At 41.9% G+C, this 25,975-nt stretch overlaps 1 protein-coding gene across 3 annotated transcripts; it reads right to left on the reverse strand.

The window, feature by feature from the left end:
• Positions 1–4,129: 4,129 nt before the first annotated feature.
• Positions 4,130–24,698, reverse strand: COPS8 (COP9 signalosome subunit 8). 3 transcript variants are annotated; one of them, XM_073306774.1, is made up of 9 exons: positions 24,528–24,550; positions 23,604–23,791; positions 22,201–22,271; positions 20,048–20,096; positions 17,457–17,589; positions 12,389–12,496; positions 10,733–10,795; positions 7,870–7,911; positions 4,130–5,804 (listed from the first exon to the last, which is right to left on the reverse strand). In XM_073306774.1, coding segments are annotated over exons 3-9 (477 nt in total). In that variant the 5' UTR covers positions 22,203–22,271; positions 23,604–23,791; positions 24,528–24,550; the 3' UTR covers positions 4,130–5,724. The 3 variants fall into 3 exon arrangements, with proteins under 3 accessions (XP_073162875.1, XP_073162874.1, XP_073162876.1); XM_073306773.1 differs by lacking the exon at positions 23,604–23,791 and having other exon boundaries at positions 24,528–24,698; XM_073306775.1 differs by lacking the exons at positions 23,604–23,791; positions 24,528–24,550 and adding an exon at positions 23,824–24,305.
• Between the last annotated feature and the right edge of the window lie 1,277 nt (positions 24,699–25,975).

Consider the following 25,975-nt stretch of genomic DNA (forward strand, 5'->3'; position numbering starts at 1 on the left):
GAGATCTTGCAGGTGCTTGTCTCTGTCTGAGGGGTTGAAGTGAATGCGGTTGTATCTTAGAGCTTGGCTGTAGACAATGGATTGTGTGGTGTGGTCTGGATGAAAGCTGGAGGCATGTACGTAAGCATAGCCGTCAGTAGGTTTCCGGTATAGGGTCGTGTTTATGTGACCATCGCTTATTAGCGCCGTAGTGTCCAGGAAGTGGATGTCTTGTGTGGACTGGTCCAGGCTGAGGTTGAAACATTAAGTTGTGAGCCCCATGTGCTAGGAAGGCATCCAATATTGATTCCCCATTTCTGCCTGCTCTCAAGCAAAATTTCTAACACTTCCTCTTGCTGCTGGATACAAAGGGGTCTATTGTCAGAGTCCCCCATAAAGTGAAGAGGTATTTTTCTGTTTTATCCTTCAAAGGCCACTTGTGCATCTGACCTGCTCCAATAGTCTGCAAGCATGTTTCACCCCCCCGTTACATGGATTGCTATTAGATGAACATCTTGATCTAGTCATCAGTTCCAAAGGTCGTTGCCTCCACACAACTGTAAGGAATAAGCCCCCCTTGCTTGTTCAGATAATATAACACTGCCCTAGTGTCTGTAACCACCTGATCTACCTTGTGTTTGACCAGAGGTAGAAATGACTTTAAAGCTAAAGTGATTGGTCTCAGCTCTAACACTTTGATGTGAAAATCCTTTTCTTTTAGTGATCAATGAGATTTAACAGCCTATTGTACATATCCCCCTCCCCCAATGCCAGCGTAGATGTGTCCGAGGTAAGTATTACCGATGGAGAATGGTAATGGAAAGGCATACCCTTCATTACGTTTTGAACATTTGCCCAACATATTAATAATGCTAACACCTGCTGTGGAATTACTAGTTCGTGATACATGTTTTCTAAACCTGGTCCTAATTTATTGCTAACCAGAGCTGAAGATTTCTAATCTGAAGATGAACATATAGCATCACTGATATGGCTGACACCAACAGACTCAGGAACAGTAAAAAAACAAAAATCAGTTATTGTGGAGAGTGAAAAAAGGATAATTATAAACATTTTTATCTTTATAAATCTCTTTGGGAGGGAAAGCTTTTGCCACAGTTGAATCTAGCATTGCCCCAATAAACAAGTTCCTTTGAAACGGGATTAAACGTGACTTCTCCCCCATTTATTTGTAATCCCAGACTGGCAAAGAGGAAACATTTGTTTTCCATGAAGACAGACATCTTCCCTGGATGATGCTTTTATTAGCCAATCATTGAAAATGGATAAACAAACATCCCCTGCCTTCTGAGGAACACTGCTACTACAGATTGACTTTTTAAAAACACCTTGGCTACTGCAGACAAGCCAAAAGGGAGAACTTTACAATGAAAATGAACCTCTGCCACCATAAGCTTCAGGTATTTCGAGTGACAAGGTCTAAATATATGGAAATATTAATCTTTTAAATCTAGAGCTACAAACCAATCCTGAGAGGGAGAGAATGGATTATAGAAGTTAGAAATTCCGGCATGTTCTCTTTCTAGAGGTGCTTAATTTTCTTTGCCTTATTTTGGCTTTAAGGCCCCCCCATCCTTCTTTGAAATTAGAAAATGACTAAAAACCTTTTCCTCCCTGATCTAATGATACTACCTCTACCAAACCTAACTCCCCTACAGACTGAATCTCTACTCTTCATAAATATCTGAGGCCAGCCCCTGGCTAGGGATGAAAGAGGTGGATTTTTTTTGGAGGGGGGGTGGGGGGGAGTGGAGGGGAAAGAAAAGGGAAAGGGAAAGTCTTGAACTGAATTGCTTAGCCACATACAATAACATGCAGGATCCACCTGTGTGATGTTAACTGCCATTTGTGGGAAACTGGGACAAACAGTACCCAAACTCTGGGTGAACCATGTCCAACTGGGCTGTTTTATAACTCCAAATCCTTATGTCAAATCTGAGACCTTGTAGGAATCACATATGACAAAAGTGATTCTTTCCATTATTATGGGCTTGTAAGACTACTTCTTCTGATATTAATATTGAGAGACATGATATTTGAGGCTGAGAATAATTCCTTCTTTGGCATTATTAAGGAATCAATGTACAAGACAACATACTATCTTTGGTATCTAAAGTTTGGAGCTGTGAACGATCTCTTATTCATAAAGACCAGAGATCTAGCTGTAGATCTCAGATTTTTCATCTTTTTAGTGCTCCATCTGTCTGTACGCTAAATGGACCTTCCCCTTCAATCATCTTCTTAGAGGTAGGCCTGCTGATCTGATCCATGTATGCCTTCTTAAAACGATGGCTGAAGCATCTGAATTGATATTTAGCAACATGTTACCATTCCAAGAGCAGAGCATTTGCTAATTTCTTATGTTCCTCAGATACTGATGAACAATATTTCCCCCCAGATACGATACTGTTACCTTGCCGTGACAACCTCAATTTGAAACATGCATGGCTAAAGTGGTGGTAGAAAACATTTTCCTACCAATGACATCTAGTCTTTTCCCTTCTACATCAGGGGGAGTGGAGTGCAACTGAGCACCTTTGATCTTTGTAAAGCTGCTTCTACAACCAATGAACTGGGACATGAGTGGGTGTGAAACATGGTGAAATCTTTTCAAGAAAACTGGTACAATTTGTCAGCCTTCTTTGATTGTTCCAGACTGCCTTTGCTAGTTGGAACAACCCTTCCAATAAGGGAAGAGTAATCCTTTGTCTAGTGGCTGCTCCCAATATATAAAAATGGAATGTGATAATTCCTCAACTGAAATAGAGGGAATATCCAATGTCTTCACCATATGATCCACTAACTCATGAATGCCACTGTATTGTCTGAAGCGCGAGGCTCACTTGCCCCTTACATTCTCATCTGGGGATGTCATTCTTCCAGAGTCTGGATCTGACTCACCACTCCATTAATTCCTCCTCTTCCGATAATTCTCTCCCTGATGTAGGAGACACAGCAAGGCTTATAGGTTTTACTGGATCAGTACCCTTCAGGTCCAGTAATTATACCTCCTCTTTGAAGCTAAGTGGAGAAATAGTCCCATACATAGCAAATTCTTAGTAAGGTGCTGGAGAAAGTCATTGTTACCATCAAATCCAAGGTGGTATTTGCTAGTCAGGCCAGAAACCCATAGTCAGATCTGATGGTATATATCTTTGCCCAGATGGATTCAAGGTATATAGGTATCTTTGTCTCTAATACATCCTCTACAGATCCTTTCCATGTTCCATACTCTTCCTCCACTCTCAGGTTATTCTTAGTTCAGACATAACTGGAGACAGTAATACCCTTGGCTGAAGAAGGGAAATTGGAGAAAATATTTTCTCTGAAGAACCAAAAGGCATTTTAGGTGATAGCAAAAGAGGAGAAATTCTAAATTCCTCTACATGATCTCTGCTTTCTGGAGAAATACATATCCGAGTCTGTTGTGGTACATCATATTCTTGTTCCTTTACTGTAAATTGATCCTCTCTGGCCGAACAGAGGCTGGATCCAATCTATGAACCTGTGCCTTGACTACTATCTTCTGCAGTGCCACACTGCTACCAGCCTCCGGTGCCATAGTACCTTCTTGTTTCACCGGTGCCTCAAGCCTCGTTTTTTGGAATTGGCTCACCTGGATCCAAGAGCATTGGAAACATCTTTTGAAAACGTGTTTCTTCTTCAGTTCCACCCAATTAACTATATTACTACCCCTAATTAAGCTAACACTTAACTAAGATCTAAATTAGCCAGCTAATCACGGATCTGGAAGGATTCCTGAGCTCCACACAAATCTGTTTAGCTGGTCGTGGTTAGACAGAACTGAGATAGCTGGAGAACCACACCCCGTTTATACCATTGCCTGAAACACTCGATGTTCACTGAAGGGTGGGGCAAAGGAGATGAGTGAGTGCTCCAACAGCTACTGCTATCTAGAATTCTACCATTCAAGACTTCACCAGTCAGAGCATCCCATGAGTGGGAATATGCACAGGGCACTTTATGCTATGTATAAATCTTCATTAAATAACCGCATAAGCATAATGTACAATATTAACCTTCATACAGCTTTACCATTCAAACTGATCAGCTAGCCATCAGATTTGAACATTTACTCTTTGAAGGAAATGAAATCAGGTACACAAGCTTAGTGTAAACATGTTTTAATATCACTGAAATTATATTTGCATCAATATTTATAGAGATCCAAGACTTGGAAGGGCTTCAAATAAATAATCTTTTGAACGTAAATGGTTACATGTAAAAGGGGGTCTAAAAGCAACAGCGCACAATTTAGAACCCCTTTCCCTCGGACCCAAAACAAAAGAATGTACAGTAGGTAGCACACACTGGGAGAATGTCACTACAGATAACAGGAACCTGCCATCTTCAAGTGACAAGCCACTGAATACATTGACAACCAAATGAAAGGAGAGAGGAAGGTAAAGGCATGCACTGCCCTTTAAAGCACCACTATGTGCCCCGATTCCATTTTTTTAAACATTAGGATCAGGCAAGGGAATGTAAGTTGTTTCCTTTCCAATTCTGAAGTTCATTTTGAATTCAAGGATTCATACAGCAGTACGGGACGTATGCTACTCGAACTGATGGTGCAGCATACTCCAGCCCATCCTCCATAGATTTCTTTTATTCAAAGGCATCTAATTTTTAAATTCTTTTCCAATGAAAAGAGCAGTCCAGAAAGGTAAAAAGGCAGGCAAAAAACTCCTTCCGGTGAAGCCATCACCAGCCTATGACACAAGTAGATCCAGGCTTTAGAGTAGTATTGAGAATCACGGCATAACTTTCTAACAAGTTACAGGGCAAAATATTGGTCTGAGTGCCCCAAGAGTGGCTGCTTTTAAAAGTTAAGCCTTCCAAAACCAAATGCTTTTTCAGAGCAAGTGAAGTGAACATTTGCCTCCCCCAACTCCCACAGCAACTTTCTGAAATGTATTCTCTAGGTGCCCAGGTATATTAAAAATATCAGTCTGCGGTAAAAAAAAAAAAAAAAAAATAAGTACACCAGCCTACAAATAGCTTTCATAGAGCACTCAAAACTAACCCTAGGGGAAATAAGACAACTCAAAAATAGGTAAGCAATGATGGATACAAGAGTAACCAGTTATAAAAATCTCACCATAAATGGAAGGAATCTTGCAGGAAAGTACAGTAATAGTTACTGTAACTTAATGTAACTTATAGTTCACAACCAAATATTTATTGTACTTTGCAAGGCTTCCCCTTTACAGATGCAGGTAGAATAACTTTCCCCTCTTTATACTTAATCCATTTGTGACTGATTTTCCTGGTAAGTATTCCACTGCCAGCAATGGAAGCATCAAAGCCACAAGTACAAAGGACTTAATGATTATGTTTATCTCCTTTGCTGATGGAAACTCTTCTTTCCTTCTGCTTGCTGCTTTGCAATAGACTATATCAGTACAGTTGGAGAGATATGTCTTTTCCCACTGAGAGTCATAAGAGAATAAAACTTAACATGTAATACTGTTGTGTACCTAATGGATAAATATTATTGGAGTTAAGGACTATTTCAACTACTAACTTTGCTTTGGCAAAACACATATAGGAACAAAATATATACTATATATATTTTATCAACATATTCCAGTAGTGGGAGGCTGCAACATTCAACAAACAGGATAAAAAGTAAGTTTTAGATAGTAGAACTGCCAGTACACAGAATTTCCGGGTTCTGTCTTGAACACAGGATTGGGGTCATTAATTTTCAAGAAAAGCCACATAGTCAGTCAATCTGGCCAACTGTTGTTCATTAGGAATTGGTGGAACTGTAGCAGGTTCTATAAAGAACACAAACACACACAGCATTAATAAAATTAAGGAGGCAAACCAAAGCCCAACATCACCCATCCCAGCAACCTTGACATTAAAGAAAAATGCATACTAAATTCCTCAGATTGTTTCCTCATCAGCCCGAGAGTGACTCACACTCCTACTCGCGATCTCCTCATATATTCTTTGTTGTGTTGTGGAGAAGGAATTGCTTATTTGGCCCATAACACACCACAACTGCAACAAAAGTTACGAATAGCTAGGATACATCTATCACTACTTCTAGACCTCTTCATTCCTCAAGAGCTATTGGCATACACTGAAGGACTGCCAAGTTTCCAGCACATCATGTCTGTTTGCGAACTCTGGAAATGACTCCTGCAGCATCTTCACCTACAGTAAAGTTCCTATAGGTCTGCTTGCATTCTGCCTTCCTCTAGAACAGGGGTGGCCAAACTTACTAACCCTCTCAGCCACATACAATAATCTTCAGAAGTTCGAGAGCCAGGCGTACCAGCTAGGGCGTGGGGCTTCAGCCCTCCAGGGTGCACCAGCTGGGACTTCAGCTGAAGGCTTGAGACCCGTCTTCCCATAGGGCAGAAGCCCCTAGGCCCCACCACCCTGATGCAGGGCAGAAGCCCTGAGCAACCCCCAATCCCAGTCTGGTAGGTGGAGAAGGGAGTAAGGGAGGTGGGGCTCTGTGAGCCACAAACTGTAAAGTGCCGCCTCTGGCTTGTGAGCTGCGGTTTGGCCACCTCTGCTCTAGAAGCAGCAATAATGAGCATGTCTGCTGAGCTTTGTCTCTAAGGTAAAGTGAGACATACCTAATCAAGGCAGGGTGGAAAAAGCACTGGATGGCTGGCAAGAGAAGGCAGCCATAGTACATGTACCAACTCTACAAGAATGCGGAGTTATCTAGTGGTAAGGGTGAAGTGCAGGTTAGAGAGGAGGATAACTGAAAATGGAAGGGAAAATTAAGAGAAACAGAGAATGAAATTTAGGGGTAAGAGAAAAGGAGAGTAGAATGAGAATAAATTGAAGGGACCGTCAAGAATAGAGGCAAGAGATAATTAGGAGGAGAAATGAAAAACAGTGTGAAGAAAGGAAAACAACACAAGGAGTCAAAACTGAGGAAAGGGAAGGAAGAGAAACAATGTGTTATATTGAAGTGATTCCTCCTGTAAGGTCTTCTCTGAGGGAAAGTACACTGGGGAGATATTCACCTAGCCTTTGTATAAAAAAAATGAATCCTCAACCCCAAATATGCAAAGCACCCCACTTCCAGATGGGGAAAAACAGAAGGCTATTGCTTTTTGAAAGCATGTTTTTTTAAATGAGAGACTTCACACTGGCTTGGAAAGACAAACCTCCACTAAATGTAAGTTCACTTGGAATCTATAATACATGTATCAAACCATCAAATCAGATGTATTCTGAATATACTCAGTTGTATCATATGGAGAACAGAGTTTTAGGTGCCAGCATCACCAATGAAAATTGTACAGTTTAATCCATTATGAAGCCTTCAGTTTAATTAAAAAAAATAAAATGAGGAGGAAGAAGCTGGAAGAGTCACTTCAAATTTTTTGTCTAAAGGAAAGTTTAAGATAATACATTCTTTGCATCATACAGAGGCTATAAAGCCATTTAAACACTTGGGACTTGCCTACTTGAGAGGTAACTCTCCTTATGACAATCACAACTGAGATGCTTGAGCTGGATCCTTCTCAATTTAAGAGAGGGGACTGGCAGTTCTCAGAGGGTGTTTCTATTCTGGAACCAGTTCTCTACTTGGTCTGAACTAGCCTGGGTTTTACTGGTTCCTGGGCATGCTACAGTGCTCACCCTCACTCAGACGTCTGTGGGAGAGAAAAGCTGAGGAGGGGGTTAATTTTGCCTGGTCAGTGAGTGATTTGCTGGAGGTTGTGTTTCATTTGACATTGCTGGGAAGGTGATGCTGAGTTAGCTACTTGTTTTGTTTACGTATGTAAAGGGCACATAAGAGTTTCATAAAGGCAAATTGTGTATTTATCTATATTACACTTTTTAAAATAAATCAAAATGAGCAAATACCTGGTAAAGGAATAAATCTGTTAAAGGAAGCTTCCAGTGCCCCTAAAGGAAAAATGCAATGGAAATGTTAAGGGACCCATTCTGCTAAAAATACAGTTCTAATGTAAAAAGAAAAGGAGTACTTGTGGCACCTTAGAGACTAACAAATTTGAGCATAAGCTTTCGTGAGCTACAGCTCACTTCATTGGATGTGATGAAGTGCGCTGTAGCTCACGAAAGCTTATGCTCAAATAAATTTGTTAGTCTCTAAGGTGCCACAAGTCCTCCTTTTCTTTTTGCGAATACAGACTAACACGGCTGCTACTCTGAAACCTGTCATTATGCAAAGTTCTAATGTACTAAGCCAAAATTGTCTAAAACTCTATAATCCATAGGGCTGGTCTTCACTATGGTGAGATCGATGCAGCAGGAAGCGGGACCTGCTAAATTGATGGCAGAGCACGCTCCGGTCAACCTGGTACTCCAGCTCTCTGAGAAGAGTAAGGGAAGTCGACCAGAGAGCGTCTCCTGTCAAAGCAGCACAGTGAAGACACCGGGATAAGTCGACCTAAGCTACGTCGATCCCAGCTGTTATTCATGTAGTTGGAGTAGCGTAACTCAGGTCAGCTTACCCCCGTAGTGAAGACAAGCCCTTAGAAACAAACCTATTACTATTTTCTTTCATGGAAATTTTTATTGTATAGTATAATATCGGTCCATTTAAACTCCTAAGCATAGTGAATGACAGACTGAAAATGACGACTGGCCTCCTGCCGATTTCATTTGTCTCACAATGGAAGTTCAGCCCCACGCAGCACTTTTAGTTATATGCACTAGTTAGCACAGTGTGGGTTGCAAACTGTTTTGCTGTAAACATCATCATATCACAGGGGGAAAAAATGGAGGATACGCCTGTTCAGCTGAGTCAGGTGGTGTGTGTTCAAACCTCAGGTCAGTCAATACACCCAGGACTGTAAGTGAATTTCACCACCTTGTCTGGAACACATTAAATCATTATTTTTTGTTCGGGTGAGCAGGATTTTAATTGTTCAGGAGCCCAAGACAGTAGGACTTTTTCCTAGCTCGTTAAATGTAACAGTACATTTTAGGAGCAAGATATATTCTGGCCGATCTAATCACCTCTCTTCCTTGTTTTTATGGTGCTGTTTAAAACTAGTATTTAAGAAGTTTAGAACAGCACTCTCTGCTCTTTGCAAAATTTTACTCAAGTTTTTACATAAATAGAAATTAATTAGCATTACTTTTGTTAAAGACAAGCATTTCCCAGTGTGCTGTTTGCAAAAACTTGCTTTATCTTTTCAATACCGTATCACAATTACGATTTAAAAAAAGTAGTGGAGTGTATAATCTTGTCTCAAAACACAGACACATAAATACATGATCATGCTGAACTACACCGTACCACTGTCTGCCTCCTTACACATTTGAAGGATCTGCACAAAGTGTTTGCTTTCTTTTTTACACCCAGCACTGTTCATACTGAACATAGAATCTACTTTGTGTAAAATGAAGTAAGTATTAACTTTTGGTTAACAGCAACATTTTGTCAGGAACCAGTCCCGTCCCATTGAGTTTAATGTTAATGGGATTTGGATATTAGCAATGGCATGCCATTTATTCACAATATTTTTTGGAAGAGAGACCCCAGTTGCAGGCAGGTTTGCTAGGCTGCAGCCAGGAAGGGAGATGCTGGGATGGGTCTTTCCTAGCTACAGCCCTGCAAACGTTCCTGCAGTCTGTGCTCAGTACATCCCAGTGCTTCCTTCTGGGGCTGCAGCCCTGCAAACCTGCCTGTGCACCTGGACCGCACAGGAGGGGGAGATGCTGCAGGCTGGGTGGGGAGGCTATGTGCAGAGCAGTAGCTAAAACTTGGATACTAGAGCTGCACAGTACCTCATCCTGTGCTCTCAGCATTGTACCCTGCCTGGGGGCTGCACCCAAGGAAGGAAGGGTTTCAGAGTAGCAGCCGTTAGTCTGTATTCGCAAAAAGAAAAGGAGTACTTGTGGCACCTTAGAGACTAACCAATTTATTTGAGCATATTCCAAGCTGACACCAACTTTCATGTCCTCCTTCAGCATTTCGAACCATCCTTTTCCAGGTCTTCCTTGTCATCTTTGTCCCACAATTACTAGCTCTTGCCCTCCCTGTCCAATGTAACCCACATCATCCCACAGGACTCGGCCATCTAAGTCGATACTCCCTCAGCTTTTTCATAATGGAGACTTTCTGCCTCCCAGCTTGTACCATTTCATTACGTAACGTACCAGCTCTGGTCTTACCCAAGTGTTCCCCTGATCATTCTCATTTCAGCAGCATGAAGCAGAAGTAGTTCTCTCGCCCTTATTGGCCAGAATTCCGACCCATACACCGTGGCTGGCCTAATCATGATCTTACACACTTTGCTCTGTAGTTTACTTGGCATACTCTTATTGCAGAGAATTCCCATCAACTCTCTTCATTTATACCAAACACTATTCAAGTCACATTCTCTGAATGGCTCAACATTGAACCGAGGTACTTCAACTGTCGCACATACTAACTAATTTTACTGGCTTCTTGTTGTCCCTCTCAATTAAGTACTGCACGTGTTCCATCTTTTGTTGGCTGATCTGTATACCATTTTCTTACAATGCAGCCCTAGGTCTCTTTCCAGTTAGTATTTATCTTTACGGAACAGCATAATGTCATTGGCAAAAAATAAGCTCTGTGAAGCCGCTCCCCTAATCTCCTGTGTCAAGATGCCCTTGCTATACAAAACAAACTCAAATTATATTAGGCATAATTTTAATTACACTAAAGGATACAATACTAGAAATATCAAGCCAGATCCAAAATGCATCATGGAATAACAGCTCCACCTACCTGGCTTTTTAGGCATTACCATACGAGTTGTTGAGTCTGCTTGCCATCCTTGTTCTAACACACCTGAAAATGCATTTTAAAAATTCATAAGAACGAAACAATTACTATTATTACAATTTATTATATGTATTACCATAGCACCTATGAGCCTCAGCCATGGACCAGCACCCCATTTGCTAGGCGCTGTATAAACACAACACAGACATGGTCCCTCCCCTGAAGAGCTTACAATCTAAACAGACAATACAGAGACAGTGTGAGGGAAAGGGTAGGAACACGGGAACAAAGTGATGACAGCAAATGTCATGTTAGATCCACTTTTTGGGGGGGTTGGGGAGGGGGAAGATGCTAGGTTTATTTAGGCGGTGATCAGCTAAAGGGAAACAGGTAGGCAGGTTGAAGGGAAAGGGGTGAGGGAGAAATGATATCCTGTGTGTTTGACTCCAGTATCAAATAATCCAAAGTTCCCACTCACTGGAAAATGTCTGAATACACTTTTACTCTGCAATCCAACTTTTTAAAGATTTATTTCTCAGAAGAGCTTATGACAAGATGCACTGCTGGAGACATTTAGTTGTACAAATGCATGACCTTTGTAGAAGTGATAGTATCCTGAGACTTATTCAGTCAGGCCTGATGCAAAGCTTTACTTTCATTTCTTGTCCTGCAGCGTGGGCTTTTCGCACTCTTACGAAAAATGGAATTCCTCCGCTATTTCAAAGGAGGAAGGTTTATTGTGGATCCTAACCTAGTAAATGGTGGTAATTGGAGAACTCAAATACATTTCCCATCCTAAAAATTAAGGAATTTGCTTTTACTGTTTCCCTTCTCAGTAATCATCTGCTTTCATAATAATCTCAACCTTACGTATATTTTTGGATCCTCCCCCCCACTTTATTTTGCTTTACCCCTCTACTCCCCATCCCTTTGCCTTAAAAGGAGTTACAAGAGCAGCAGCGGCAGAAGTGGGACCTCATTGAGCAGAGAACTGAGCAGGGTGAAACCTACTCCACATGATGTACTTCACATGTTACAGATATTCCTAGATTATTAAAATGGAAATTTTTTTGAAATGTTATTTAATGTATACGTTTATGTTTTAATTTTACTTTATTTTAATCTGACAAGATGAGTGAAATACAGACTAGGAAATGTCACTATGGTTTCTAACCAGTATCACTTTCCGATTCTCTGGTACAAGCAGTTGTTGGCAATATTCACATTGTAACACTGCTTTGAAATATTTAAATTCCAAGAACAGATTTACATTAATGGAAATCCTATTACTTAGGTTTTGTAAAGGTTTTCTTTTACAGACAAGACTTCAGACCCAAGCTGTCGAACAGCACTCCATTAAAAATCAGGAACGTACAAGAATCCATTATTAAAATTTCATAAAGGTCAACTTTATCTCCAGTTTTCCTTCAATTTATTTGAAACATTTTCACCAAAATCTGTTAGGCCTACAATGATGAATTTTCTAAATACAGAGGGCCCTCTGACCTTTTCTTGACTTGGTGTAAGGAAGGGAAAGTGTTCTTAAACCCCTTTTATTTTATAATGGGATTCTTTAGTTGGTCAATTTAATTCTGGTCTCAGCCTCAAAACAAAATTGTCTGTTCAAAGATAATCTAGAAAGTAAAACAGTAAGCTTACCTTTCACAGCTTCTTCTACAGGAAGTCCAACAAAGGCTGAAAAATCATCTGCAATTATTGAGGTATATGCCTGAGAAACCAGTCCAAAAGCTCGTCTCCTAGTTGCATCTATTAAGGGGAACACATTTTTAAAAGATACAATTGTCTCAGTCTTCAAAACACACAGCAAGTCTGAAAATGCTTTGTGTTTCCTCACATAACAGTGGAGAGCCACATTTCTGCAAATCTTGTGCTTAATACTAATAGTTTATATTTACACAGTATGTTCCATTGAGTGCAAGCTTAAAAGAGGCTTTGTAAATATTAGTGGAGCTTCAACACACCTGAGGCAAGCAGTAAGTATCATGACTTACAGATAGAGACATTGAGGCAAAGAGATTAAAAGAACTTGCCCAAGTCTGTGGTAGAGCTAGGAACAGAACCTAGATCACCTAACTCCCAACCCTGTGCCTTAACAGTTAACATTTAAGCACAAAGGGCATGAGGTACAGTCTAGTCACTTTGCTCTTGAACCCAGGACTAGGCTCATTCAGAATGACAGGATCTGGATAACATGTTCTGAAAATCATCTTAGTATTTTAAAACATTTTGGTGCAACTCCAGAAAGTGCTAAAATGCTTCCAATTTTACTGTAAGTAAAACTGAAATGTTCATAGCTAATTAGCTATACAATTTTATTTCTGCAAAATTCTAAAAAGTCAATTACTAATTTCAGTTTAAATATAATTATTCAATAATTAAAAATAAATAATAAATGTTTAAATAAATGACAGATTCATGTCTTAAATGATGCTTTAATCCCAATATGGCTCCAAAGTAACACTACATCAAATTGTTTCCTTATTAGCCCAAAGAATGAACTGGAATTCATGTTTTGAGAGGGGATAGTGAAATAGCCGGCAAAAAAATATTTTCACAGACTCTAGTGCCCTCTTGCAGTGAAAAGCTATTAGTACATTAGTGTTAAACAAGATGTTACCACTCAGAAACATCTGCACTAAGTGTCTTTAATTTTCAAAAAAGAAAAAGTAGAATCTTTGCCGATAACTGCTTACGTTAGGCAAACTCCAAATAAGATTCCTTAGAATCCTGCTAGCTGCAAGACTAATTTTAAAGGGACATTGTCAAGCTTGTGGAATCCAATAAGAGGGACTTATTTTGAAAGGTGTGTCATATCAGAAGCTTGATCATCAGCATTCCAGATATGCAATTAAAACTAGACTATAATGTGAAAGCAAAAGAGGCCCATCATTCTATTTATGGTACATCACGGTGTTTATTAGAAGAAATCATTTAAATCTAATGTTGAAACTGATGTGTTCCTGTAAAGGTTTTATATTGGAGCTTCATATTTGAAATCCGTCAGTTAAGATCTCTGAAGGCTATGGGACAATCTTCAAGGTTGATTTTTATTCTTAACAAGTTGGAAATATCCCTTCAACACAATGTGGTTGTGATACCCTCTGTATAAATTTCAATTATTCAGTTAGATCACGGGTGGCCAACCTGTGGCTCCAGATCCACATGCGACTCTTCAGAAGTCAATGTGCGGCTCCTTGCATGGGCACCAACTCCAGGGCTGGAGCTACAGCCGACAACTTTCCAGTGTGCCTGGGGGGGTGTGTGTGTGCACGCGCTCACTGCTCAACCCCTGACTCTGCCACAGGCCCTGCCCCTACTTCACCCCTTCCCCCAAGGCCCCCCCACTCCTTTCTGCCCCCGTCCCTGAGCCTACTATACCCTCGCTCCTCCCCCTCCCCCCAGAGCCTCCTGCATGCCGCAGGAGGCATGGGGAAGGAGGGAGAGGTGCTGATCAGCAGGGCTGCTGGCAGGTGCAGAGGAGCTGATGGGGGGCTGCTGACATATTACTGTGGCTCTTTGGCAATGTACCTAGGTAAATTCTGGTTTCAGAGTAACAGCCGTGTTAGTCTGTATTCGCAAAAAGAAAAGGAGGACTTGTGGCACCTTAGAGACTAACCAATTTATTTGAGCATAAGCTTTTGTGAGCTACAGCTCACTTCATCGGATGCATACTGTGGAAACTGCAGAAGACATTATATACACAGAGACCATGAAACAATACCTCCTCCCACCCCACTGTCCTGCTGGTAATAGCTTATCCAAAGTGACCACTCTCCTTACAATGTGTATGAAAATCAAGGTGGGCCATTTCCAGCACAAATCCAGGTTCTCACCCCCCCACCCCCATACACACACAAACTCACTCTCCTGCTGGTAATAGCTCATCCAAACTGACCACTCTCCTTACAATGTGTATGATTATCAAGGTGGGCCATTTCCAGCATAAATCCAAGTTTAACCAGTTATAACATTCATAAACCAGTCGGAGAACACTTCAATCTCTCTGGTCACGCAATTACAGACATGAAGGTCGCTATCTTACAACAAAAAAACTTCAAATCCAGACTCCAGTGAGAAACTGCTGAATTGGAATTCATTTGCAAATTGGATACTATTAATTCAGGCTTAAATAGATACTGGGAGTGTCTAAGTCATTATGCAAGGTAGCCTATTTCCCCTTGTTTTTTCCTACCCCCCCCCCCCCCAGACGTTCTGGTTAAACTTGGATTTATGCTGGAAATGGCCCACCTTGATAATCATACACATTGTAAGGAGAGTGGTCAGTTTGGATGAGCTATTACCAGCAGGAGAGCGAGTTTGTGTGTGGGGGGGGGGGGGCTGGATTTGTGCTGGAAATGGCCCACCTTGATCATCATGCACATTGTAGGGAGAGTGGTCACTTTGGATGAGCTATTACCAGCAGGAGAGTGAGTTTGTGTGTGGGTTTTTTTTTTTGGGGGGGGGGGTGAGAAAACCTGGGTTTGTGCTGGAAATGGCCCACCTTGATTTTCATACACATTGTAAGGAGAGGTTTCAGAGTAACAGCCATGTTAGTCTGTATTCGCAAAAAGAAAAGGAGTACTTGTGGCACCTTAGAGACTAACCAATTTATTAGAGCATAAGCTTTCGTGAGCTACAGCTCACTTCAGCTGTAGCTCACGAAAGCTTATGCTCTAATAAATTGGTTAGTCTCTAAGGTGCCACAAGTACTCCTTTTCTTATTGTAAGGAGAGTGGTCACTTTAGATAAGCTATTACCAGCAGGAGAGTGGGATGGGAGGAGGTATTGTTTCATGGTCTCTGTGTATATAATGTCCTCTGCAGTTTCCACAGTATGCATCCGATGAAGTGAGCTATAGCTCACGAAAGCTTATGCTCAAATAAATTGGTTAGTCTCTAAGGTGCCACAAGTACTCCTTTTCTTTTCAGGTAAATTCTGGCTCCTTTGGCCACCCCCGAGTGAGAGGGATATTCAAGAAGTAATAAGAAAAGGAGTACTTGTGGCATCTTGGAGACTAACACATTTTGAGATTTTTTGAAACAGAAGCACAGATTTTAAAAGGAAATTTTTTTTCCCTTGGGCTGCTGGAAAGCAGGTTTTAAGCTGAAAGCAGTTAAGAGGTTTTTTTGTGTCTGCTTGGGGGCCAGAGCAGAGACAAAACGGAATTGTCTTTTGTGAGCCGGAGTTTTCTCTACCTAAAGGCAGGGTACTTAACCTCCTGCAGGGAAATTCACAGGTCTTCATAGACCTGAAGAAGGTTTTTTTTTTTTTTTTTTAACCTGAGAGCAACTAGAGGGGTTTTCTGTCTATTTGCCTGGAAACAAAGGGTTCTCTCTGTCTATGTGTTGCTTTTGCCGGGACCAGAGCAGGAATGCAGGTCAGAACTCCTGTAAAGGGCTAATAAGCAATCTAGTTAGATATGCGTTAGATTCTGTTTTGTTTAAATGGCTGATAAAATAAGTTGTGCTGAATGGAATGTATATTCCTGTTTTTGTGTCTTTTTGCAACCTAAGGTTTTTCCTAGAGGGAGTCTCTATGTTTTGAATCTAATTACCCTGTAAGGTATTTACCATTCTGATTTTACAGAGGTGATTCATTTACTTTCTTCTATTAAAATTCTTTTTTTAAGAACCGGATTACTTTTTCATTGTTCTTAAGATCCAAGGGTTTGGGTCTGTGTTCACCTATGCAAATTGGTGAGGATTTTTATCAAGCCTTCCCCAGGAAAGGGGATGTAGGGTTTGGGAGGATTTTGGGGGGAAAAACGTCTCCAAGAGGGCTCTTTCCGTTATATATTTGTTAGACACTTGGTAGTGGCAGCAATAAATCCAGGGGCAAAACGTAAAATAGTTGGTACCTTGGGGAAGTTTTAACCTAAGCCGGTAAAAATAAGCTTGGGGGTTTTTCATGCAGGTCTCTAAGGTGCCACAAGTACTCCTTTTCTTTTTGGGAATACAGACTAACACGGCTGCTACTCTGAAACCTGTCAAGAATAGTATATTCCCAAAACAATGAAGCCCACAGACTTATTGAATCTTGAACATTTTGAAGACATTTCTTTCCACAAGTGAGTTATTTATGAAACCAGTAGCTTTTGTACACTCAAAATATTTTATTCATCTGTTTACAGTACTAATTAATATTTCATTTGTAAACAAAATTTGGCCCAGCACTGCAATGAGTTCTACATGAGCAAAGGTTTTACTTGCACAGCACACACTGCAGGATCAGGGCCTAATTTTGTTTTCAAATGAAATTTTAAATCAGTAGTATAAACAGATTGATAGACTATTTTGAGAGTACAAAACATATTGGTTTCATAAATAACTTATATGGGTAAAGAAATTTCTTCAAAATGTTCAAGATTCAGATTTTTCAATATTTACTGCTCTACTTAAACAAAAACAAAAACACCTGGGTATTTGCTCAGTTACTCCAGAAAGCATATTTCTATTTATCAAGAACTGTCAAAGTGCTTGGCTGAATGTCCTTGCGCCAAGGAATACACAATCTAAGCAAAATTGTTCTGACAGCAAATTAGCATACACTAAAAATCCAAGCCAAAATACAACCTCCTAGAACTGCACAGTGAGTCTTGAGCAAGGGTTAATGGTAGCATATAGTCCGATATGGCCAACAAAACAAATTCAAATTAAACTTCTCTGCCCTTAATCTGTGTTTAAAAAATTAACAAGTATTTTTGTACCTCTAAGTGCTTCCATGATTGGCTGAATAGTCTCAGACCACTGATGTGCGCCGATTGTTGTGTAGATTCCTGGAAAGTCTCTCTGCCAAATTCTTTGTCCTACTGACCAAATTCCACCAAGTTCAGAATTTGCCTACAGTGACAAAGCAACCAAGCAATCAAAACAGAACATATGTATTATTCTCTGCCATGACCACTCCACTACTAATTGCATTTTGCTGGAAGTATATTTTTTCCCTCTCTGAATAAGTAGGCATCACAACAACAATTAGAATGAAATACCACAATAATCCTGATATTAAGAGTCAGACAGTATGGTACCACATATGTCACTGATACCGGTATAAGAGTGATGATCCAGTTCAAACAATTCCAATTTTTTTTTTTACACTGACAAAGCAGGTAACGCTTCAAAAGACAAGCACCACACAGTAAAGTGTGTTATTTGCTTATTCCATCTTTCTACACCCCCGTCACCATCCAAAAAATGTGGTGCAGAAGGGAGCAAGAAACACACACATCACAATTATACCACACTTTTTAAAAGTGGACTAATTTTGGATGATTAAGGGTACAAACAGATAAATATGCTAACAAATATAGACAGAAAGCAATCAGGTGGACAAGTTAGAAACCAGCTGTATAAATACAAGAAGCAATTAATAGAGATTCTTCTACGTAGCCAAGAAAGTGGATCTTGCTAACTAGTCTCCAGAGCAACATGTCACTAATAATTACATATTAGAATAGAAATAGGCAGCAGTCTGGGTGATAAGAAGAGGAAAGACCTCCAGCATGAAAGGTGAATCTGATTCTCATTCCTGTTGGACAGGTCAATTCTGTTTCAAACCACAAAAGGGCATGAGGATCATGGAAATCACCTCCCATGAGTTTTGTCAGAGGATGCAAAAGCTGCTGTGACAATTACTGTTAATGAGGAGTTACTAAGTGTGGCAAGTTATGTCGCAAGTGTGATACAAAAAAAGGTTTGACCCAGCAATATTACTGAGACCACTAGTTGACTTTTATTATCAAATGGCTGAGCCTGATTGACCTTTCCTTCACTACTAGGAAATTGGTTTTCAGAGGTATCTAAGGATTTATTATCCAGTCTCAGACCTCAAGGACTTCTTGGCAGAGGACTGCAGTGCTACTTCCTCCCTATTTCCTCATGTAAAGCTTTCTGTCCCCAACTGTCTCTTTAGAAACCCAAATCCTAAAGAAAAATCCTACAAACAGGCAAGCATTTTTGGTATTAGAGACCTGACTTCTCAAAAGGTGGTTCTAATTCAAGCAGGGCATTACAGTAAACCTACACTATGGATTCAGTGTGGCAGCCGTGTTAGTCTGAATCCGCAAAAAGAACAGGAGTGCTTGTGGCACCCTAGAGGTGAACACCTTCTCTGTGTGTGTGTGTATATATATATATATATATATATATATCTTACTGTATGTTCCATTCTATGCCTCCGAGGAAGTTGGCTGTCGCCCACGAAAGCTTATGCTCTAATAAATTTGTTAGTCTCTAGGGTGCCACAAGTACTCCTGTTCTTGTTATGGATTCAGTAGTTCAACACAAAGCTTTCAGTATTCACTTGTAATCTGTAAACCCAGCCACTGGAATTCATTAAATCATACTTTGGAATGATGGATTAGTCTGGCTTGTGGCCACATATCTCAGATATCTTGGAGAGTGCCTCATATGGAAGCATTCTATTGTTTCTGGTAGTTAGACATCACTGTAGCTATGAGACGCAAAATGTGGAGTCTGGTTCCTGCTATACCTGCTGGCTCTTTTATTTTCAGTCCTCTATCCATTATACCAAGAGGTGCAAGGAGGAAGAAAAAAAGCTTTCTTCTGAGATGCGTCTTTTAGGATTCTACTGCATTCCAGTGTATCATAGGGAGAATAGTAATTTACACTGAACACTGTAGTGTCTCCTAAAGCCCAAGTGGAGAGTCAGACAGAACCTTCTGAAATTCATGCCAATAAGGGGATACATTCACATGTAAATATAACTATAAATAAGATCCAGTGACGTTATCAGCCTCCTCTTTCCAACAGTGACAGAAGTGTTCCCAGACACCATTTTGACCTTTTGAAAAGTTGGTTGAGGTTGTGAATCAACTGCAGGATGTATCTGCCTGACTTTTGGTATCTGGAAGTACTCAGAATGGGTCCTTTGCCTTCTTTCTGCTGATGGCCATTTTTGTCGTGAGGAACTAGGTTTCCAGCAACAACTATTGCTGATTTGCTGAACTCCAATGTATTTTGAGGAGGTGGCCTGAAAGGCTCATTATTTTGGTAGCAAAAGAGACAGAATAAGAGAGCATTTTGCAGGAGCAGACAGATGCAGATGATACCTATCAGTAAAGGGAACAGGCTGGCATGCCTGGTCAGTGCCATCTGCTGGCAAAGTGGTTGAAGAGCTCAAAACTTTGAACCTGGGCCAGTCATCAACCACATAGCTCCGACTAAAAGTGAAGATTTATTTTAAATGCCACATATTGGAAAAACCCTTATCTCTAAACATGTAGAATAGAGCACAGTACCATCTCCAGTCTTAAACTGTACTGAAGGGAGTACTTACAGATTTAATAGCAGGAGGAATTCTTTTCCAAAGATATCGTGCATTATTCCTAATAAACAAAATAAAGATCAGTTAAAAATATTTTTAACAATTATATTCATCAGATAATTACTGCTAGAAACCTACGAAAAGACAGTGATATTAAAGATGTCTTCTGATGTAAGTGCTACACTTAATGGGCTGAACAAATCAAGCATTTAATAGCATCACACACTGATTTATGCTATACACGTCATCTTAATACTTAAAAATCTGCAGTAAAATGGCTTTATATCAAGGGAGATACAAAAATTCAACTATGCAAGTAATTTTGAAATAGATGCAATAAGAGGACATATTGCAAGCCTGTGTTCAGAACGTCGTGACATTGAAGTTTAATGAAAACATTCCCCTGCAATATTGTGAACACAAACAGCAGCACGTGATAACACCAAAGAGAAACTGAAGTCTATGTTCATTATTCAGCCTAGTGAAATGCAAGTAGCAAGAAGTAAATAAGAGGTAAAATGCTCAGCCTAAATAATCCAAGATGCTATTTAGTAATATAGGAAAAGGTTGTTCCTTATCTTTAGAGTGCCCACTTAAAACTGACAAGCCCGTTAACGGGAAAGTTTGTGCCGATCCCTCCTCTCCTATGAGCAGCCAAAATACCAATATCACCATTTAGCCACATAGTAAACACAATGGCTGGATATTTCTTTACTTCCATTGTAAGTAAAGAGAAATATTGCGATTTCTGATATCACTCTGTGGTATCCATGGGTAGATACTGACTTCTTAAAACGCTAAAAACTGCATATGTGACCCATGCTTTCAGAAGCCTGAAAGCAGAATTATTCCTGATAGTTCTTATACACCCTCAAGAACAATGCATATCAATATAGTGACACAGCATATGCACATACTGTAAGGCTGAGAAGCAAAGACTTCTGGATTTTATCTATATTGTGGCTCATTTGAAAAAGCTTACAGGATTTTACAGCAGCAGTAAGAAAGTGTTAAATATGATTGAAATGTAACCAATCTCAATAGGTCCAATCTCAATATGGTCTTTTAAATTTCAGACTACGATTAAGCAATTTACCTGGTGTTTACCAGATTGAGACTTGAATTAGGGAGAGCTGGTTGGCATTACAGACAAGATTAAAAGTAACTGATGATTGTTTTGATGCCCAATCAGAAGAACTAGTTAGAGGTTTTCAGATTCTATGATTGTCTACCAGTTGCAATACAGCTTTGCAGTCTGTGGGGGAATCTCATTTGCTTCAATGGCCTCTAATATTTAGGTAGCCAATAGTGGCCAAAAATGTTTTTTCCATCCAGGGTTGTCTAGAACAGTGCTTCTCAAGCTATCCGATGTGGGGGACCGGCAATTTTTTTTCCCAGTGTGTGCACAGACTGGCAGCTGATGGCTCGTGGACCGGCACCAGTCCACGGACCACCACTTTGAGTAGCGCTGGTCTAGAAGGTTGAGACCTTTTCTTCATTACGTGGACCGTGCCAGTTTCCCACCGTCATCTCCAGAACAGATCACAGTATTCACACTACATTGGGCTACGCTGGAAGACTATTTGGAAGCTTCAGCTAGTGCTGAATACAGTCTCTCCCAGAAGGAGGTAAATTACAAGCTGTGCTTCCTGATCTGCACCAGCTGGCAAAGTAACTGGATTGGGTAATGTCTGCTTGAAAAACTGACACTCTCCTTGCATGAAACCATGGCTATGGTACTTGAGAAGATAAGCCCCCTGGTTTAATTGCAAAGAATATGAAGACAAGATATTTCAGCAGAGATGTGGCCACTGACTCTGGAAAGCTACCAGCCATGAGCCACCAGAGCTGAGTAAGCTGAACACTGTAAGACCCATCTGTTTTCCCAGGCTTTCAAGAAGGGGCAGGTGAGAGAAGAAAAAAAAAACTTTACAGGGAAATAGCATTTATTATTCTTGACAAGCTGGAAAGGAAGAAGAGAATCATAAGATCATTAGTTTATCTGTACATTTGCTGCTGTTTTCACATACTTGTGCCCAGTGCACTGGATAATTAACACACAACAGTTTTTAAACAGTTCTGTCAAGTTTAGGTCAAGTTCTAATTATGATACTGAATTCCTGTACATATTTTAAATTTTTAGGATGACAGTAACAGCTACTTACATGTCATTGTGCAGCAGGTATAGCGCTAGAAGCTGACCATAAACTGGGGGTGTTGCAATTCCTCCAGGGGCCTTAAAAAACAAATCCAACTCACTTAATTGGATTATACATCTTAAACAGTTAAGAAGGGAAATTGAAGTAATTTTTTTACTAAATATCTCTGATTCCAACAGGAGAGAATCCATAATTTAACATTTCACATAAGATTAGCTAGTTTCCACATCAGAGCGCGCGCACATCTGTTCACAGCCAGTTTGGCTTTGTTATAAATTATATAAAAGATTACATCAATATTAAGGTCAAAATTTTAATTCCAACAAGTCAGAACCCTTAATCCTGTTCCCCAGCATGGGTATATTACAATAAGGTCTTTCGTTACATGAGCATCAATTAGAACACTGACATTAGCAGCAGCCACTATACTTCAGGATCCAGACAGTTCCCACCCAAGCCCCATCTCCAGGTGTTCATTCATGACATTCCAAGTCCTTTAGTTTCTAGGCAGAACTTTACTATACTTGGTCTCTGCATGAAAGTTTTGTTTCTTTTTAAACAAAGGCTAAGCAAAATTCCTTTGGCCATTTTGGAGATGAATGTACATTCCCGCCCCCCGATTACCAACTGAGAACAAGAACATAAAAACAGCCATACTGAATCAGACCAAAGGTCCATCTAGCCCAGTAGCCTATCTTCCAACAGTGGCCAATGCCAGGTGCCTCAGAGGGAATGAACAGAACAGGTAAACATCCAGTGATCCATCGCCTGTCACCCATTCCAAGCTTCTGACAAACAGAGGCTCGGGACACCATGCCTACCCATCCTGGCTAATAGCCATTGATGGACTTATCCTCCATGAATTTATCTAGTTCTTTTTTGAACCTTGTTACAGTCTTGGCCTTCACAACATCCTCTGGCAAGGAGTTCCAGAGGCTGACTGTGCATTGTGTGACAAATACTTCCTTTTATTTGTTTTAAACCTGCTGCCTATTAATTTCATTTGGTGACCCCACTTCTTGTGTTATGAAGAGAAAATAACACTTCCTTATTTACTGACTCCACACCAGTCAAGCTTTGCAACTTCAAACTTGACACGTACTATATAAGCAGCATACACTCTGCTGAGTTTGAAAAAAAGAAAAAGGTTTTAAAACAAAGTTACAAATTTGAAAATATAGAACTCATTACACATGAAAATTCTGTTAGACTTTCAGTTGTGCTGTGCATATAAGGACAATGCAGCAAGCACATGTACGCAGATAGTTGCACAGCTACTTGATTTGGTTAAAGGGCTTTAACAAACTCATCTACTGAAATACACTGAGACTGAGAACTAGTTGCAGTGTTCTGCTCAAAGTGCAGGAGGAAAGTGGTATGTCCCTAGATCTGATGCTGGGATAACTTACAGCTGCCTTGAGGTTCCTCTAAAATTTATGCTGGCTTGTAACAGCTCCCAAGAGCTCACTAAGCTCCAGCAACTCCCTGCTCCCAACATCAGGGACCTTGGAGGAGATGCCACAGAGCTTTCTCAAGGTGCAGTAGAACTAAGTTGGCCAGCCTTCTCCAGCGTCCACTGCTGCTATTCAGAAGGTTACTGTGCAGAAGTGAAATTGACAAGATACTCACATGGTTGCAGACAAGCACAAAACAGGTACTGAGTAGGACCCCAAAAAACAGGCGGGGGGGGGTATATTAGGGGAGACCACTTTGCTGTAGCCAGTGGGCTCTGGGATGTGAGGAAAAAGAAAAGAGAATATTCCTTCTTCTAAGCAGCCAGTTTAGGAGAAAGCTTCAAGTTTATTAGAGGCTTTCTAGCCGAAAGCTACAGAAGATTTCTCCTCTAAGGGCCCAGGTATTAAACCCTGGGAGGAACTAGTATTGTTCGCAGGATTATGGTAATGGAGAGAAGGCCCAGCTGAGGTAGCGCCTAGGATGATGGGGCGCGTAGCCAGGGACAGTCGGGGCTCTGACCAGGTCCACGCTAAAGAGGCGAGACAGGGGGCACCGGGAGGGAACGGCAGAGAGGGAACGCGAGTCGCGCGAGGTCCCTCAGCGGGCCGGCGGCAGCCCCCGCTCCCCCGAGTCCCAGCGCGGGCAGAAGCGGGCTGAGCGGCTCCGCGGGAGGCGGCGGCCCCCGGGCTGAGCCGCGAGGGCGCGGGGGGGGGGGGGGGTTCAGCAGCAGCAGCGCCGACCTCCTCAGGCGGCCACTGGTCACCGTCACCCCGCCGCGCCCTCTTCCCGCCCCTGCGGCCACCGGTCTCTCGCGGCGGCTCCCGCCCCTGCCCCTGCCCCTGCCCGCGTGCGGCGAGCCCCAGCGCCCGCCCCGCTACCTCCAGCTCCTGGGTCTCGCACTGCTCCAGCAGCTTCTTGAAGCTGAAGGAGGTGTCCGCCATCACCGCCACTGGCATCTTCCCCCGCGGCCCCGGCCCCGAGCCGCCCCGCTCCGCTCGGTGCCCGCAGCGGCCCCTCCGCGCGCGCCACCCACCACTTCCGGGCCCGGCTCGGCGGGCTACGCACTTCCGCCCGCTGCCGCGGGCCGGAGCTGCAGCCGCTCTGTCTCGCCCGTCTCGTATGCACTGGAGGACTCGGGGGACTGCTGGGCGGGGCGCGGTGGGAGGTGTTTGGGGACGTTGCTGTGTGGGAGAGGTGTATTATTGGGGGTTTGCTGTGGGGGAGGGGGGTGTTGCAGGAGGGGGATATTGGGGGGTTGCTGTGGGGGGGATGTTGCAGGAGGGGGATATTGGGGGGTTGCTGTGGGGGAGGGGGATATTGGGGTTGCTGTGGGGGGAAAGGGATGTTGCAGGAAGGGGATATTGGGGGTTGCTGTGGGGGCTTATTGAGGATTGCTGTGGGGGAGGGGGATATTGGGGGGTTGCTGTGGGGGAGGGGGATGTTGCAGGAGGGGGATATTGGGGGGTTGCTGTGGGGGAGGGGGATGTTGCGGGGGATATTGGAGGTTGCTGTGGGGCTTATTGGGGGGTTGCTGTGGGGGAGGGGGATATTGGGGTTGCTGTGGGGGGAAAGGGATGTTGCAGGAAGGGGATATTGGGGGTTGCTGTGGGGGAATATTGGGTGGTTGCTGTGGGGGGAAGGGGATGTTGCGGGGGGATATTGGGGGTTGCTGTGGGGGGAGGAGGATGTTGAAGGGATTGGGGGAGGCCGGGTGGTGGGGGTACTGTGGGGGAGGGGCAGAAGGGATGTTTTGGTGGAAGGATACAATGCTATACTTAGACAATCCCAGCATTTCACAAACATATTTAACACTAAAGTCTCTAGCACCCAGATCTCCATTTTTCTATACTGAAAAACTCAATATGTAAAGTCGAGATCCTCTCACTAACTGCCTCCCTATCACCCCATAGCTCTATCGGCTAATTCCACCACAGCATGTATATTTTTATTCTGATTTGTTCCTTTATGATTTATAAAGAAAAGGCCTGCATTTTGTTAAGGGTTCCTCCCACCCCCACACGCCGTCTTGTTTGTAATCATGTTGGAAATTCATGTCTTGTCTACCCTGGGACTCTTTCAGCAACAAGAATGAGTGACATTACGACATCTCGAGAGACTGAAAGCTTTATCTTTACACTCCCTTGTATTAAGGGCTTGTGCTAACTCCACAGTCTGCCCCACACAGATAGACCTTACACCGTACATAGTCCTAGTGAAGTCACTGGGGCTCCATCCTGCACAGGAACCTGCCTGGATCAGATTTCTGGATAGGAGAAGATGGTTCATAAGATGCTAGGAACTATATTCCACTGTGTTTCATACTACC

Source organism: Lepidochelys kempii, chromosome 11 (genome assembly GCF_965140265.1).
Source record: "Lepidochelys kempii isolate rLepKem1 chromosome 11, rLepKem1.hap2, whole genome shotgun sequence".
NCBI lineage: Eukaryota > Metazoa > Chordata > Testudines > Cheloniidae > Lepidochelys > Lepidochelys kempii.

Excerpts from the sequence above, each read along its gene's own strand:
- COPS8 (XM_073306773.1), bottom strand. The coding sequence starts at position 24,605 with ATGCCAGTGGCGGTGATGGCGGACACCTCCTTCAGCTTCAAGAAGCTG. Across the intron at positions 20,097-22,200 it reads TACCTGCTGCACAATGACAT|GAATAATGCACGATATCTTT; the intron begins GTAAGTAGCTGT and ends TTTGTTTATTAG. Across the intron at positions 10,796-12,388 it reads TGTAGAAGAAGCTGTGAAAG|GTGTGTTAGAACAAGGATGG; the intron begins GTAAGCTTACTG and ends ATGCATTTTCAG.